This window comes from Coregonus clupeaformis, chromosome 36 (genome assembly GCF_020615455.1).
Source record: "Coregonus clupeaformis isolate EN_2021a chromosome 36, ASM2061545v1, whole genome shotgun sequence".
Taxonomy (NCBI): domain Eukaryota; kingdom Metazoa; phylum Chordata; class Actinopteri; order Salmoniformes; family Salmonidae; genus Coregonus; species Coregonus clupeaformis.
In genome coordinates, this window is record NC_059227.1 from 1634369 (window position 1) to 1651273 (window position 16905).

General features: G+C 46.6%; 1 protein-coding gene across 1 annotated transcript in view; it reads left to right on the forward strand.

Annotated features, from left to right (window-relative positions):
- Positions 1-1328: 1328 nt before the first annotated feature.
- The window catches only part of LOC121552410 (utrophin-like), a 204582-nt gene continuing 189005 nt past the window's right edge, over positions 1329-16905 (forward strand). Inside the window, exon 1 of the mRNA XM_041865328.1 lies at positions 1329-2025. Within this exon, the coding sequence (XP_041721262.1) occupies positions 1882-2025 (144 nt within the window). The 5' untranslated portion in view covers positions 1329-1881. The remainder of the gene's footprint in view (positions 2026-16905) is intronic.

Here is a 16905-nt window from a genome sequence, read left to right on the forward strand (position 1 = left end):
TAAATGTTTCCCCTCAAGTGTTGCTTTAGCAGTATGCTTAGGGTCATTGTCCTGCTGGAAGGTGAACCTCCGTCCCAGTCTCAAATCTCTGGAAGACTGAAACAGGTTTCCCTCAAGAATTTCCCTGTATTTAGCGCCATCCATCATTCCTTCAAATCTGACCAGTTTCCCAGTCCCTGTCGATGGAAAAACATCCCCACAGCATGATGCTGCCACCACCATGCTTCACTGTGGGGATGGTGTTCTTGGGTGATGAGAGGTGTAGGGTTTGCGCCATACATAGCGTTTTCCTTGATGGCCAAAAAGCTCAATTTTAGTCTCATCTGACCATATTACCTTCTTCCATATGTTTGGGGAGTCTCCCACATGGCTTTTGACGAACACCAAACGTGTTTGCTAGGCTTTTTTCTGGCCACTCTTCCGTAAAGCCCAGCTCTGTGGAGTGTACGGCTTAAAGTGGTCCTATGGACAGATACTCCAATCTCCGCTTTGGAGCTTTGCAGCTCCTTCAGGGTTATCTTTGGTCTCTTTGTTGCCTCTGATTAATGCCCTCCTTGCCTGGTCCGTGAGTTTTGGTGGGCTGCCCTCTATTGGCAGGTTTGTTGTGGTGCCATATTCTTTCAATTTTTTTATAATGGATTTAATGGTGATCTGTGGGATGTTCAAAGTTTCTGATATTTTTTCATAACCCAACCCTGATCTGTACTTCTCCAAAACTTTGTCCCTGACCTGTTTGGAGAGCTCCTTGGTCTTCATGGTGCCCTTTGCTTGGTGGTGCACCTTGCTTTGTGGTGTTGCAGACTCTGGGGCCTTTCAGAACAGGTGTATATATACAGAGATTATGTGACAGATCATGTGACACTTAGATTGCAAACAGGTGGACTTTATGTAACTAATTATGTGACTTCTGAAGGTAATTGGTTGCACCAGATCTTATTTAGGGGCTTCATAGCAAAGGGGGTGAATACATATGCATGCACCACTTTTCCGTTATTTATGTTTTATAATCACCACACACACACTGCCGCTCCTGCTGTGTGCGGGCTGTACGCTGTGCATCTCACTTGTGCTCGCTCTCTCCCCTGCTGTCGCTCTCTCTCTCTTACTCACACTCTCTCTCCTTCTCCCTCTCTTTCACTCTCTTGTTCCCTCTCTCCCGGTCTGGCTGGTGTAGTGTCATTCCCTCTCTACAGCTGAGGGAGCCTCTGTCGTCTGTTAACCCAGCGCTCCTTATCCCCCCTTCTCTCTCTCTCTCTCTCTCTCTCTCTCTCTCTCTCTCTCTCTCTCTCTCTCTCTCTCTCTCTCTCTCTCTCTCTGTGTTGTCCGCTCTAAGGGTTTTCCGCGGAGCGCCACAGTCTTTATCCCACTCCCGTCTCTGGCTGTACAGTGAGCCGTGATCGGCTCCTTCAGAGCAACTTCTGCCTCCCTCGCTCATCCTTCTTCTCTTGGTTTGCTATATCGGCAGGTTTTTCTCTTTCTTCTTTGACCCCTGGCATCTAAAGTGTGCCCACAGAGTGACAACTCTTTTTCGAGGGGTTTTGTGCCCTGGTTTGAGTGTGTGTGAATGAGAGTGTTTCAGCTTGCTTAAATGCCTGAGCACGCGTGTGAGGGCGCATGAGGGGAGACTGTGAGGGAGATTGTGTTTGACTGTATGTGTGTGTGAGAGAGAGTATTTGCTGTAAGAGTGTGCACGTGCCGTGATTGACCGTGCGCTGTGTGTGTGAGTGTGCCAGTATATACGCTTGTGCAGGGGCATGCCGATCGGAGTGTGTGTCTCAGACAGTGTGTGTGTTCACGTCACTCTGTGACTGCTGTGGTGCGTCTCTGGGGGGAGGAGGAGGAGGATAGGATATGAGCGGGGCTGGGCAGTGCTAGCGTGCCATGCGGACTCTGAGCAGGCTGCAGACCTGTGGCACTCGTAAGATGATGGCCATGGTCCGCACCTCCCTTCAGAAAGTGGTGGTCTTCCTACACAGGCTTCAGAGAATGGCCATCTCATCCCCACGTTACCACAAACTCTGCAAGGTGAGTCACAGAACGAAAGAGAAGGAGGGAGGAGAGGAGAGGAAGAGTTCTGTCCGACGCTCTTTCATTCCTGTTTTCAGTCATTCGTTCATTTGTTTAGTCTGTTCATTCAGTGTTTTGGTTCGGAATTGTGATGGAGTTGATTAACAGTGTGGGTTGGTCATCATGTTGGTTTGGGGCATTTTCCTAAGACTTTTTTGTCTCTCTAGAATGCCTAGTTTTATTCATGGGTTTTGATAGAGTTGTATGTTTCTGGCATAGTTTCTGAGTTAAATATTACTTTTGTTGGCTTGCTGGTTATTAATTTATAACATTGTTATATAATTAGATTACCTCACATCATCACCAAGTCTTTCCACATCTTGGACTATTTTAGGGCTTGCGTATTTAAAATGTGACTCATGTTTTTGTCAACAACTCTCTCCCTCCTGTTATCTGTTTGGGAGAGTGTTGACGCCTGTGGTTGTCACTTCCACAGTGTGTGTCTGCATATTCCTGGCTGGATACGGGACTGATACACTGCCTCAGCTGCACGTCAAGTAATCAGGCTCCGCTGTGACTGAGCGTGCGAGAGAGTGTGTGTGTGTTAATGCCTGTGTGTACAGTCTCCGCTGTGGTGAAGTAAACAAACTAACAAGGTAGAGCAGTTGTGAGAGCGAGAGCGAGAGAGAGAGAGAGAGAGAGAGAGAGAGAGAGAGAGAGAGAGAGAGAGAGAGAGAGGCCTGAACACCATGCAGTATGGTATGCAGGTTGTCAGTAAGAGGCACAATGAGTTGGTATTTTTAATAAAGTCTTCTTATTACACTGAAGGAAGTGACCAGCTGCTCAGGAGGATTAGAACTGGCCAGCTGCAAACACAACTGTGTGTGTGTTTGTTTAACTATCCTTGTGGGTACCAGAAGTCCTCACAAGGAGAGTAAAACAAGGAAAATTCGGACAAGTGGGGACATTTTGCCAATCCCCACAAGGAAAAATTATATTTTAGGGTTAGGGGTTAGGGTTAGGAGTTAGGGTTAGGTATAGTTTTAGGGTTAGGGTTTGGGGTTAAGGTTAGGCACAGGGTTAGGTTAATGGTTAAGGTTAGGGTTAGGGGTTAGGTAAAATAGGATTATGGATGGGAATCAATTATTTGGTCCCCACAAGGATAGCAATACAAAACTGTGTGTGTACAGTGGAACCAATTATCATTAGCAAACAGCTGCATTCACACTTTAACATGCATGTTAGCCTTGGATTTAATTTATTCCATCGTTTCTCCCAAGCCAAATCTCCCTCTTTCTCTCTCCAGCTCTCACTCTCGCTCTCTGTCTTTCATTTTCACTCTGTCTCATTTCATCTCTTGCTCTATATTCTCTCTTGCTCCATTTTCTCTCTTTCTATATCCTCTGATATGGATTCTCTCTATATCACATTCACACAATCAGACCCAGGCCGTGTTTGAATACCCATACTTGCGTTCTAAATAGTATGCATTTTGGGTATGGAAAAATATAAAGTTTTATAGTATGTGAAATTTCTAAAATTGAGTGCTTTAAATGGCAGGATGTCATACTCACCTGTAGACTAGTGAGCGCAAACAGAAATGTAGAGAAACAGAGAAAGTGCATGAGAGACAGAATGGGAGAGGTGTTTTTTATAGTATATTTCCCTCCCTCTTTCACTAACTAGTTAATTCCCTAGAATAAAGTCGGCACTTGCTCTTAACCAATCCTAGGCAGCGCGGCCACATCTGTGTTCGTTGAATCTCGCTGTGAGCAGCCAGCCTCGTCTGATCACTACTCTGTTACTACCATCTCCTGCTAATACCACTCACTCCACACTCTCCTAATTTCTCCTAATACAGACCTATGCATTCTGCACTTGACCACCTTCCCTTGGGTTGCACCAGTCATTCGTCACTCATTTAACCTCCCCTGGGAGGACCCGACCGTTCTCCTATCGTCCCGCACCCAGTGGGAGAAATCCGTCATTCTACACTCGATTACCCTCCCCTGGGTCGCATCAGTCATTCTGGGCTCGTTGGGCTTCCCCTGAGAGGAACAGTCATTATGGGCTCGTGTGGACTCCCATGGGCGCACTCACTGGTAACAGTGCTTCTTGATGATGAATGTGCTCTCGGCTTGCTCTCTCTGGGCTTGTCTCGCTGTTACCTGGCTCTCCGGCTCAGGAGATAGCCTGGCCTCCGGGCTGACAGTGCTGGCCATAGCCCTATACCGGGGATCATCAACTAGATTCAGCCGCGGTCCAATTTCTTGAGCGGAAATTGACCTGGATCAGAAAACTTGGGGGGCCAAATAAAATCACCCGCAGTGTGCGTGCAATTGTATGTGTATGTTTGTGTGTGTGTGTGTGTGTGTGCGTGTGTGTGATGAGTCTGGTATATTTGTGCTGGAGAGCGTTGAAGGCCCTGATGGCTATTTGCATTGCACTCAGCTCTGTTCTGTCTGTGTAATCACTGTCTGCAAAGATGCTGAAGGGCACTCCGGTCTCAGGAGGAGTGTCCTCTTACTCTCATTACACTTTCTGGGAGTGTATGTGTGGTGTGAGAGAGAGGGAGAGACAGAAAGACAGAGAGAGAGGAAGTGTTTGTGTGTATGAGGGAGAGAGAGTGGTAATGTGTGCATTTGTGTTTTTGTGCGCATAAACACTGGCAGATGCCCTCTTTAAAATAGCCTAAAGCAGCATTCCATCCAGTTAACTTGTCCCTTCAGTCCCCTAGCACTGTAACTAACACATTGGCCCCTGTTCCTCCTCCACCCCTCCATCCACCACCCCACTCCCGCTCAGTGCTTCCCCAGGCAAGGTGAGTCAGCCCTGGGCACAGAGGGAGGCGACTTGGCTTCTCTGTCCTTGTGTTCCACCAGGACCAGGGCCCTGGGTCATTAGCATGCGTTACATCAGTGGCACAGGACCGCAGGAGTGTGGACACGCATTACTCCCCCTGGACTAGGTGGCCAGGTCGGGCTGTTTGTCTTGAAACACACATTCTTACACTCAACACTGACTTGCGCGCTTGCACGCAACACACACACAGCTGTGCTACACAATACAAGGCAACATAGTGATGAGTTGTGAGAGAAAATAATATGGTAACAAATTCATAAGTACAAGTCATTTGAATTAACTTACCAACCCTCAGAAAGGACAATAACTTGAAATGAAGCACTGATTTCTGCCATTACCCACATCAATGGTAAATTACTTGAACTTCCCGCATTTTATAATAATTAATGGCTCAAATATCTTTGATTTCTACCGTCACTCAAGTCATAAAGTGTCCATTACCTTAAGTGTAAGTGAATGCATTGCAATGGAGTGAGATGAAAATAATAAAGTGTTGGAGAGAATGTAAATGGAATTGAATGCTTGATACACTATATATACAAAAGTATGTGGACACGCCTTCAAATTTGTGGATTTGGCTATTTCATAAAATCAAGCACACAGCCATGCAATCACCATAGACAAACATTGTGTCACACCCTGGCTCTGGGACTCTATATGTTGAGCCAGGGTGTGTTCATTCTATGTGTTTATTTCTATGTTGGTAGTTCGGTTGTGTTTATTTCTAGGTTGGCCAGAGTGACTCCCAATCAGAGGCATTGAGTGTCAGCTGTCGTTGGTTGTCTCTGATTGGGAGCCATATTTAAACTGTCTGTTTTCCCTTTGTGTTTGTGGGTTCTTGTTCCGTGTTGGTCATTGTTACCGTTGGACGTTACGAGTCGTTTATTGTTTTGTTGGTTGTGTATGTTATCACTGAAGATAATAAATACCATGTTCGTTCAACACGCTGCGCATTGGTCTCTCCCTGACGATCGTGACAGAAGAACCCACCATACAAGGACCAAGCAGCGTGTCCAGGAGCAGGCAGCCTGGACGTGGGAGCAGATTCTGGACGGGCAGGGGTCCTGGACCTGGGAAGAAATCCTGGCAAGGATGGATCGCCGGCCATGGAGTGAGACTGTAGAGAGGCGACGGAGAGAGGAGCAACGGCGTGATCAGGGTCGTCGTCGGACGGTCGAGAGGCAACCCCAAATAATTTTTAGGGGGGGGCACAGGGCATGGACGACGGGGCTGACGGAGGCAGAAAAGGGGCGGATTCAGAAGGCCACCAGGTTACGGGGGCCACTGGTCAAAGCAGGGAAGGAAGGTGTAGAGGCACGGCGAGTGGTACTGGGGTGTGTTACCAGTCTGGTCCGGCCCGTTCCAGATCCAGAGGTAGAGCCAGTGGTGTGTGTCCCCAGTACGGTCTGGCCTGTTCCGGCTCCTCGCACCAAGTGTACGGTGCGCGTCGCCAGCCCGGTCCGGCCTGTCCCTGCTCCTCGCACCAAGCCTACGGTGTGCGTCGTCAGCCCAGTCCGGCCTGTCCCTGCTCCACGCACCAAGCCTATGGTGTGCGTCGCCAGCCCAGTCCGGCCTGTCCCTGCTCCACGCACCAAGCCTACGGTGTGCGTCGCCAGCCCAGTCCGGCCTGTCCCTGCTCTACGCACCAAGCCTACGGTGTGCGTCGCCAGCCCAGTCCGGCCTGTCCCTGCTCCACGCACCAAGCCTACGGTGTGCGTCGCCAGCCCAGTCCGGCCTGTCCCTGCTCCACGCACCAAGCCTACGGTGTGCGTCGCCAGCCCGGCCCGGCCTGTTCCTGCCACTCGCACCAAGTCTACGGTGCGCGTCGCCAGCCCGGCCCGGCCTGTCCCTGCTCCACGCACCAAGCCTATGGTGCGCATCGTCAGCCCGGCCCGGCCTGTTCCTGCCACTCGCACCAAGTCTACGGTGCGCGTCGCCAGCCCGGCCCGGCCTGTTCCTGCCACTCGCACCAAGCCAGGGGTGCGAGTCGTCAGCCTGGTCCGGCCCGTTCCTACTCCACGCACCAAGCCAGGGGTGCGAGTCGTCAGCCTGGTAAGGCCCGTTCCTCCTCCACGCACCAAGCCAGGGGTGCGCGTCGTCAGTCCAGCACGGCCCGTGCCTGGGTCACCGGTGCCTGGTAGGGTGCCGGTCGACTGCTCCACTACGGAGCTGAAGCTAACCGCTCCTGCTACGTCCAGTTCAGCTCCAGCCAGCGGGGCCAGACTGGACCAGGGGCGCTATGGGGGGTTTATTGGAGGGTGGTGGGCAAGGCCGGAGCCAGAACCGCCGCCGAGGAGGTATGCCCACCCAGCCCTCCCCTGTTTTGTTCAAGTTGAGGCGCGGTCGCAGTCCGCGCCTTTAGGGGGGGGTACTGTCACACCCTGGCTCTGGGACTCTATATGTTGAGCCAGGGTGTGTTCATTCTATGTGTTTATTTCTATGTTGGTAGTTCGGTTGTGTTTATTTCTAGGTTGGCCAGAGTGACTCCCAATCAGAGGCAACGAGTGTCAGCTGTCGTTGGTTGTCTCTGATTGGGAGCCATATTTAAACTGTCTGTTTTCCCTTTGTGTTTGTGGGTTCTTGTTCCTTGTTGGTCATTGTTACCGTTGGACGTTACGAGTCGTTTATTGTTTCGTTGGTTGTGTATGTTATCACTGAAGATAATAAATACCATGTTCGTTCAACACGCTGCGCATTGGTCTCTCCCTGACGATCGTGACACATTGGCAGTAGAATGGCCTTACTTAAGAACTCAGTGACTTACAACATAGCACCATCATAGGATGCCACCTTTCCAACAAGTCAGTTCAAATTTCTGCCCTGCTAGAGCTGCCCCAGTCAACTGTAAGTGCTCTTATTTTGAAGTGGAAATGTCTAGGAGCAACAACGGCTCAGCCGCAAAGTGGTAGGCCACACAAGCTCACAGAACGGGAGCGGCAAATGCTGAAGCGCGTAGCATGTAAAACTCGTCTGTCCTCGGTTGCAAACACTCCCTACTGAGTTCCAAACTGCCTCTGGAAGCAATGTCAGCACAAGAACTGTTCGTCGGGAGCTTCATGAAATTGGTTTTCATAGCCGAGCACCTGCACACAAGCCTAATATCACCATGCGCAATGCCAAGTGTCGGCTGGACTCTGGGGCAGTGGGAACGCGTTCTCTGGAGTGATGGTCACGCTTCACCATCGGGCAGTCCGACGTACTAATCTGGGTTTGGCGGATGCCAGGAGAACGCTACCTGCCCGAATGCATAGTGCCAACTGTAAAGTTTGTTGGAGGAGGAATAATGGTCTGAGGCTGTTTTTCATGGTTGGGGCTAGGCCCCTTAGTTCCAGTGAAGGGAAATCTTAACGCTACAGCATACAATTACATTCTAGACGATTCTGTGCTTCCAATTTTGTGGCAACAGTTAGGGGAAGGCCCTTTTCTGTTTCAGCATGACAATGCGTCCATGCACAAAGCGAGGTCAAAACAGAAATGGTTTGTCGAGATCGGTGTGGAAGAACTTGACTGGCCTGCACATAGCCCTAACCTCAACCCCATCGATCACCTTTAGGATGAATTGGAACGCCGACTGCGAGCCAGGCCTAATCGCCCAACATCGGTGCCCGACCTCACTAATGCTCTTGTGGCTGAATGGAAGCAAGTCCCCGCAGCAATGTTCCAACATCTAGTGGAAAGCCTTCCCAGAAGAGTGGAGGCTATTATAGCAGCAAAGGGGGGACCAACTCCATATTAATGACCATGAATGAGATGTTCGACGAGCAGGTGTCCATATACTTTTGGTCACGTAGTGTATTTGGATGAGTAGTAAGGGAATTTATTCAGTCACATACCGGTAGCTCTATTACATTACGACTATCTTAAAGTGCCTTCATTTAAAACTGATTAAATGATGTCGCTGGCCTACACACCATACCCCATCATGTCACAGTGAAATTATGTTTTTAGACATTTTTACAAATGAATAAAGAAAAGAAAATCTGAAATGTCTTGAGTCAATAAGTGTTCAACCCATTTGTTATAGTTTTGTTTTTCCATCCCAATTTAAAATTATAATTTTTTTACACTGTTGGGATTTAGGCGACCTAAAAAAACACTTTCACCCAAGGATTTCAATGGCAGAAAAATCCATGCACATGCTAGATTAATATTAAGAAATAAGAGCGCTTCTGTAACTGCAAAAGAAACAGAGAGAACGGGGTTTAATTCAGAACGGCTCATGTTAAGCCATCATAATCTGCTACAGATTTAACCTCTTCACGAGTGAGTTCCAGATATCTCTAACGGTCGCCCCCAGCGTGAGTTGTTTTATGCATGTGATGTCAGAATGCACTCACTGTTCCAAAATGTGATTGTTACGCAACAGGACAGTTAACGGTCGCTGCCTGCTAATTATCTATAGGCTATGTTTCAACTTGTAAATTTCAAATTATTTTCTAACAAGCTTTTATTATAATATATATTTTTTTATTTCTCCCCAATTTCGTGATATCCAATTGCGATCCAATTACGATCTTGTCTCATCGCTGCAACTCCCCAACGGGCTCGCTCGGCAGAGGCAAAGGTCGAGTCATGTGTCCTCAGAAACATGACCCCCCATCAATCTCATCAACAGTCTTTGACACCTGATAGGAACATTGTCCAAGTCCTTGCTGTTAATTAGGGGCACAAGGGGTTTGTGGTTGTTTTATGCATGTGATGTCAGAATGGACTCACTGTTCCAAAATGTGATTGTTACGCAACAGGACAGTTAACGGTCGCTGCCTGCTAATTATCTATAGGCTATGTTTCAACTTGTAAATTTCAAATTATTTTCTAACAAGCTTTTATTATAATATTTTTTTTTTATTTCTCCCCAATTTCGTGATATCCAATTGCGATCCAATTACGATCTTGTCTCATCGCTGCAACTCCCCAACGGGCTCGCTCGGCAGAGGCAAAGGTCGAGTCATGTGTCCTCAGAAACATGACCCCCCATCAATCTCATCAACAGTCTTTGACACCTGATAGGAACATTGTCCAAGTCCTTGCTGTTAATGAGGGGCACAAGGGGTTTGTGGTCAGTGACCAGCCTGAAGCTGTCTAGTTCATAGAGGTACTTATATTATATTATATTATATTATTATTATATATTATATTATTATTATACTTCTCATCGCTTTCACAAGCCCACACGCTCGCTAAACACTATTTTTCAATCAGAGCGGACCTTGTCTCTACATCACTCAGATGCCTGTTGCAATAGCCGACTGGTTTCCAGTCCTCACCAAGCTGTTGAAGTAGGACACCTCCTACTCCGTAGCATATTGTGTAGCATAGAGTATGTATGTATGTATGTATGTATGTATGTATGTATGTATGTATGTATGTATGTATGTATGTATGTATGTATGTATGTATGTATGTATGTATGTATGTATTAATGTATGTATGTATGTATGTATGGAGCATAATGTATTTACAGTTTATTCAGATTTCAAGTACTGGTGACAAATAATGCATTCCGATTATTGCATAGATTGTAATGGACACCTATGATTTGTGTAAAATACTTATTTGATGGTTGTACTGATTATGATGAGCTAATGCTAAGCTATTTGCCAGCTATGTGTGGCAGCATGTTTGTTGACATTATACAATACATTCTGGGTGTGACGTAGAAGGAGGTGTGTCGTAGACGACAACATTCATACTGCAAACAGACCAAACTCATCTTGTCTCTTATTATCTTTGGTTGACGCGAAAAAACAAACATGGCGGCGCGCACAAACTACCCATCGTCGGATTACTTTTGATTTTTAGAAAGTGTTTTACTCAATTATTTCGATCAATGGTGAGCTCACCCGTGATGTGATGAATTGTAAATAGTAATTGCTATTAGCTAATTCATATTGTGGTTTCTGTCAGCTGAGAGTTCTAAATATGACCGCTTGTGTTACGTCAATCTTTCCTCAGTTAGCGCTAGGACTAATGTAGCCTACATTTTCTGGTTTGGATGATTGTGTTATGCTGTCGCTACTTCTATAAATGTCTGAACATTGCATCCAAAAATGAACTGGTCACATTCAGGACATAACTTTGTAAGGACTGTGTGTGTGCAAAATGTTTCTGTGAAAAAACTCAAACGTTGACTGTTGCGTCAATCGAAACTGGACGCAAAAGTCAGTATTCCCAGACATCGAGGCAGTAATGGCTATTATCTGTCCAGTGCTATGGTTATGAGGAGATTGTGAGGTTGCATTAATGCCTCTTGGCCCAGGCTCATACTAATGGCTGTGTTTTTATGAGTGTTTTGTTTTAGAATAGCGCACTCTGCGGTCACGTCCACCCCACAGTCCTTCTCTCCGCTAGGATACCTAACATACAGTACATACTCTAAGCCTTATGGATGGGTCTTGTTCCCATAGGGAGCGGGAGATAGAGAGATGAGGAGACAGACTGGGTGGTTATGAAGACAGACAATGTGACAGAAAGGCAGGGAAGAGACACTATTAAGACAAAGAGTGTCTTGAGAGCAAACACAGCGATAGAATGGACATGAGAGCGATCTCTCTCCCTCCCAGTATGTGAAGGCTTTTATTCCAGTGAGGGTCCAGTAGTAATGTCCATTACTGTAGTCCAGATGTGCGATATGAAGGCAAAGAGATGGTCACCATACCAAACTATACGATTGGAATGGATGAATGCAGCAGTAGATTGTACAGAGATTAGATAGATGCAGACATTCACAATGTTTTTTCCTCTGCTGACTCGTTGCCCATTGTTTTCCTGGTCTTTCTCATAGTGAAGGGAAGGCAGATGGTCATTGGTCATATTTTGGGAGCACCCATTTGTGGCTCCGCCGGGTATTGGAGTTTCATTGTGAATTTTGGGTCGGTGTTTGACAGCCATGATCTATGACCTGGAATAAATATATATATATATATATATATATATATATATATATATATAGAGAGAGAGAGAGAGAGAGAGAGAGAGAGAGAGAGAGAGAGAGAGAGAGAGACAAGAGGAAAAACAAGTGATGTCCCTGGAGACTATTACCTTGTTATCTGCTACTGCGCGCACACATTTTCCCTAAACCTTACCATAATCCTAAATCTAACTCTTAAACCTAACCAACCACTTACCCTAACCCTTATTGTAACCCTCACCCAAAACCTAACTCCTAACCTTAAAATAGCCTTTGTACTCATGGGGACGTGGGAAATTGAGCTATTGGGGATTTTAGGTCCCCCACAAGGAAAGAAGAATCAACACACACCTAACCGTTGCTTTACTGTCCTTATGGGGGACCAACAATTGTATTCCCATTCAAAATCCTGTTTTTCCTAATCCCTTAACCTAACCTTAACCCTTAACTCTAATACTAAACCTAAACCTAGCCCCTAAGCCTAAAATAGCTTTCTTCCTTGTGGGGACCAGCAAAATGTCTCCACTGGAGTCAGCACATGAGACCGTGTCTATGATCAGAAATCCCCCCTTAGTTCAGACCCACAAGCCTGAAAGGATAAAGACATTAGTTTCTGTACTCACATACATAAAACAGCTACCTCTCTGATTCTCTCTCCATTCTTCCTTATGTTATCTTTCCTATCCCCTCTTCCCTTATGCACTTTATCCTTCCCTCTCCTCATCTTCTCCTCCCCTCCACTCTCTCTACATGGTGTGTATAGTGCCACCCAACAGTAAGTGAACATATGCTGTGCTTCATGCGCCCTCGTACTATTTATACATCATCAGCTCTTTAGGCACTGGCTTCTTCAATCCTTCATTGGTGCCCCTGCATATGCTACTTCACTTCCTTCTTCTCTCTCTCTCTCGCCCTCTCTTAATTAAATTAAATTCAAAGGGTCTTTATTTGCATGGGAAACATATGCGGCGGGTAGCCTATTGGTTAAGATCGTTGGGTCAGTAACCGAAAGGTCGCTGGTTTGAAGCCCTGAGCCAACTAGATAAAGAAATCTGTCTGTGTCCTTGAGCAAGGCATTTACCGTAATTGCGCCTATAAGTCACTCTGGATAGAGCGTCTGCTAAATGACTAAAATGTAAATGTTGAGAAGAAACATCAACAAAAACGATTAGAAATTAACAGTAAACATTGCACTCAAAAAGGTCCCTCTTTCCATCTCTCTCTCTATCTTTCTCTCCTCCTTAAGGCTTCCCTTGACAGATGGTTTGATGTGACGTATCATAGACATGCTGTACTGTAGCATCTGCATTTTTATGGCTCTGCATGAAGCATAACATTAAATGACCATGAATGATTCATCAAAGCCTCTCTCTGACACGTCAACATCAGTCACATTACAGTTCAGTCACTCGATTGACCTGTGTATAGTCCTGACATGGCTGAGTGCTCAGGAGAGGGTTTGTGTGTGTGTGTGTGTGTGTGTGTGTGTGTGAAATTGTCTGTCTGTGCGTGTGTGGGTGCGTGCACTAATGTTTGTGTGTGAGAAGATGACTCGTCAGCAGTCTGCATGTGTCAGTGTCAGTGTGATGCCTCATATAATGGGTGGAGATATAACTCAATGGCCTAATTGTAGAGCAGAAGAGAGAGAATTAATGAAAGAGGAAGATGGAGTGAGAGCTAGAGCTACAGCAAAATATAAAGAGAGAGAGCGAGAGGGCACGAGAGAGAAAAGGCAGAGCATGCCCTGAGAGGTAAACACAGTGCAATACATTGTGGAGAATGACTATGTCAGTAGGAGATTAAAGATAAATCATTCTATAAATAGTCTCTAATCTGCAGGAGGCCTGCAGGGAACCATGGAGAAAATATTGTCAGCACTGAGTAAAACAAGAGATATAATAGTGTAAACTAGAGCACGACAGGAGGGGAAATAGAGCAGCACATTAGAGAGTGGAATATGATTGACTGTTGAGGTGCAATTTATTAACAGCTCCTGTGTGACCAGGAGTTTTTCCCCCATTACGGCTTATATTGTGCCTGTATTGTGGGGAAATAACAAGTGGAAAGAATGAAGGAGAAGGAGAGACAGAGGTGTGTGTGTGATAGAAAATATGAATGTCTTTGTGTGTGTGTTTACAGTGCCTTCAGAAAGTATTCACACCCCTTGACATTTTCTACATTTTGTTGTGTTCCAGCCTGAATTTAAAATGGATCAAATTGAAATTTTATGTCGCTGATCCACACACAATACCCCATAATGTCAAAGTGGAAGAGACATTCTAATTTATTTTAAAAAATGTATGACTGGAAAATGAAACACATCTTGATTAGATAAGTATGCAACCCCCTGAGTCAATACATGTTAGAATCACCTTTGGCAGCGATTACAGCTGTGAGACTTTCTGGGTAAATCTCTAAGAGCTTTGCAAACCTGGACAGTACACTATTTGCCCATTGTTCTTTTAAAAATACTTCAAGCTCTGTTCAGTTGGTTGTCGATCATTGCTAGACAGCCATTTTCAAGTCTTGCCATAGATTTTTAAGTCGATTTAACTGTAACTAGGCCACTCAGGAACATTCAACGTCGTCTTGGTAAGCAACTCCAGTGTATATTTGGCCTTGTGTTTTAGGTAATTGTCCTGCTGAAAGGTGAGTTAACTCCAAGTGTCTCTGGGAAGCAGAATGAAAAGCAGAGTGAACCAAGTTTTCCTCTAGGATTTTTGCCTGTGCTTAGCTCGATTCCATTTATTTGTATCCTAAAAAAACTCCTTAGTCCTTGCCAATGACAAGCATACACATAACATGATGCAGCCTCCACCATGCTTGAAAATATGAAGAGTGGTACTCAATGATGTGTTGTGTTGGATTTTCCCCAAACATAACATTTAGTATTTTCGTATTTCGTAGAAGTAAGAGACAGAACTAGTCTGTTTGGTAACATCGCTAATAGACCAGATGCTAACTAGAGGCAAGAGACAGAACTAGTCTGTTTGGTAACATCGCTAACAGACCAGACAATAACTAATGTCTATTAATCTAAAGTGGAAGTTGGGAGAGTTATATTTGAGTGTTTCAGTGAAACGTGAGGGAGGCCCCGCTCTCTCACTTTCCCAGATGCTTAGTTAATTTCATTCCGATCTCCTTTGCATTATTGTAGCCTTTTCTGTAGCCTGTCAACTATGTGTCTGCCTATCCCTGTTCTCTCCTCTCCGCACAGGCCATACAAACGCTTCACACGGCGTGGCTGCTGCCACTCTAATCTGGTGGTCCCTGTGCGCACGACCCACGTGGAGTTCCAGGTCTCCGGTAGCCTCTGGAACTGCCGTTCTGCGGCCAACAAGGCAGAGTTCATCTCAGCCTATGCCACCCTCCAGTCCCTCGACTTGGCGCTGACGGAAACATGGATTACCACAGAAAACACTGCTACTCCTACTGCTCTTTCCTCGTCTGATCATGTGTTCTCGCATACCCCGAGAGCATCTGGTCAGCGCGGCGGTGGCACAGGAATCCTCATCTCTCCCAAGTGGATATTCTCTCTTTTCCCCCTGACCCATCTGTCTATCTCCTCATTTGAATTCCATGCTGTCACAGTCACTAGCCCATTCAAGCTTAACATCCTTGTCATTTATCGCCCTCCAGGTTCCCTTGGAGAGATCATCAATGAGATTGACGCCTTGATAAGTTCCTTTCCTGAGGATGGCTCACCCCTCACAGTTCTGGGTGACTCTCTCTCCCGCTACTCTCTCCTCTTCCATCCTATCATCTCTTACCTCTGCTAAATCCTTCTCCCTCCAATCTCCTGATTCTGCCTCCTCAACCCTCCTTTCCTCCCTCTCTGAATTTTTTGACTCTCTATATCTCCTATCCTCCTGGCTGGCTCGGTCCTCCCCTCCTGCTCCGTGGCTTGACGATTCATTGCGAGCTCACAGAACAGGGCTCCGGGCAGCCGAGCGGAAATGGAGGAAAACTAGACTCCCTGCAGACCTGTCATCTTTCCACTCCCTCCTCTCTACATTCTCTTCCTCTGTTTCTGCTGCTAAAGCCACTTTCTACCACTCTACATTTCAAGCCTCTGCCTCTAACCCTAGGAAGCTCTTTGCCACCTTCTACTCCCTGCTGAATCCTCCTCTTCCTCCCCCTCCCTCCTCCCTCTCTGTGGATGACTTCGTCAACCATTTTGAAAAGAAGGTTGACGACATCCAATCCTCATTTATTAAGTAAAATGACACCGCTGGTCCTGGTCACACTGCCCTACCCTATGCTTTGACTTCTTTCTCCCCTCTCTCTCCAGATGAAATATTGCGACTTGTGATGGCTGGCCGCCCAACGACCTGCCCGCTTGACCCTATCCCCTCCTCTCTTCTCCAGACCATTTCCGGAGACCTTCTCCCTTACCTCACCTCGCTCATCAACTCATCCTTGTCCGCTGGCTATGTCCCTTCCATCTTCAAGAAAGCGAGAGTTGCATCCCTCCTCAAAAAACCTACACTCGATCCCTCCGATGTCAACAACTACAGACCAGTATCCCTTCTTTCTTTTCTCTCCAAAACTCTTGAGCGTGCCGTCTATAGCCAACTCTCCTGCTATCTCTGTCAGAATGACCTTCTTGATCCAAACCAGTCAGGTTTCAAGACTGGTCATTCAACTGAGACTGCTCTTCTCTGTGTCACGGGGGCTCTCCGCACTGCTAAATCTAACTCTCTCTCCTCTGCTCTCATCCTTCTAGACCTATCTGCTGCCTTTGATACTGTGAACCATCAGATCCTCCTCTCCACCCTCTCCCAGTTGGGCATCTCCGGTGCGGCTCACTCTTGGATTGCGTCCTACCTGACAGGTCGCTCCTACCAGGTGGCGTGGCGAGAATCTGTCTCTGCACCACGTGCTCTCACCACTGGTGTCCCCCAGGGCTCAGTTCTAGGCCCTCTCCTATTCTCTCTATACACCAAGTCACTTGGCTCTGTCATATCCTCACATGGTCTCTCATATCATTGCTACGCAGACGACACACAATTAATCTTCTCCTTTCCCCCTTCTGATAACCAGGTGAGGAATCTGGCAGACATATCAGTGTGGATGTCGGATCACCACCTCAAGCTGAACCTCGGCAAGACGGAGCTGCTCTTCCT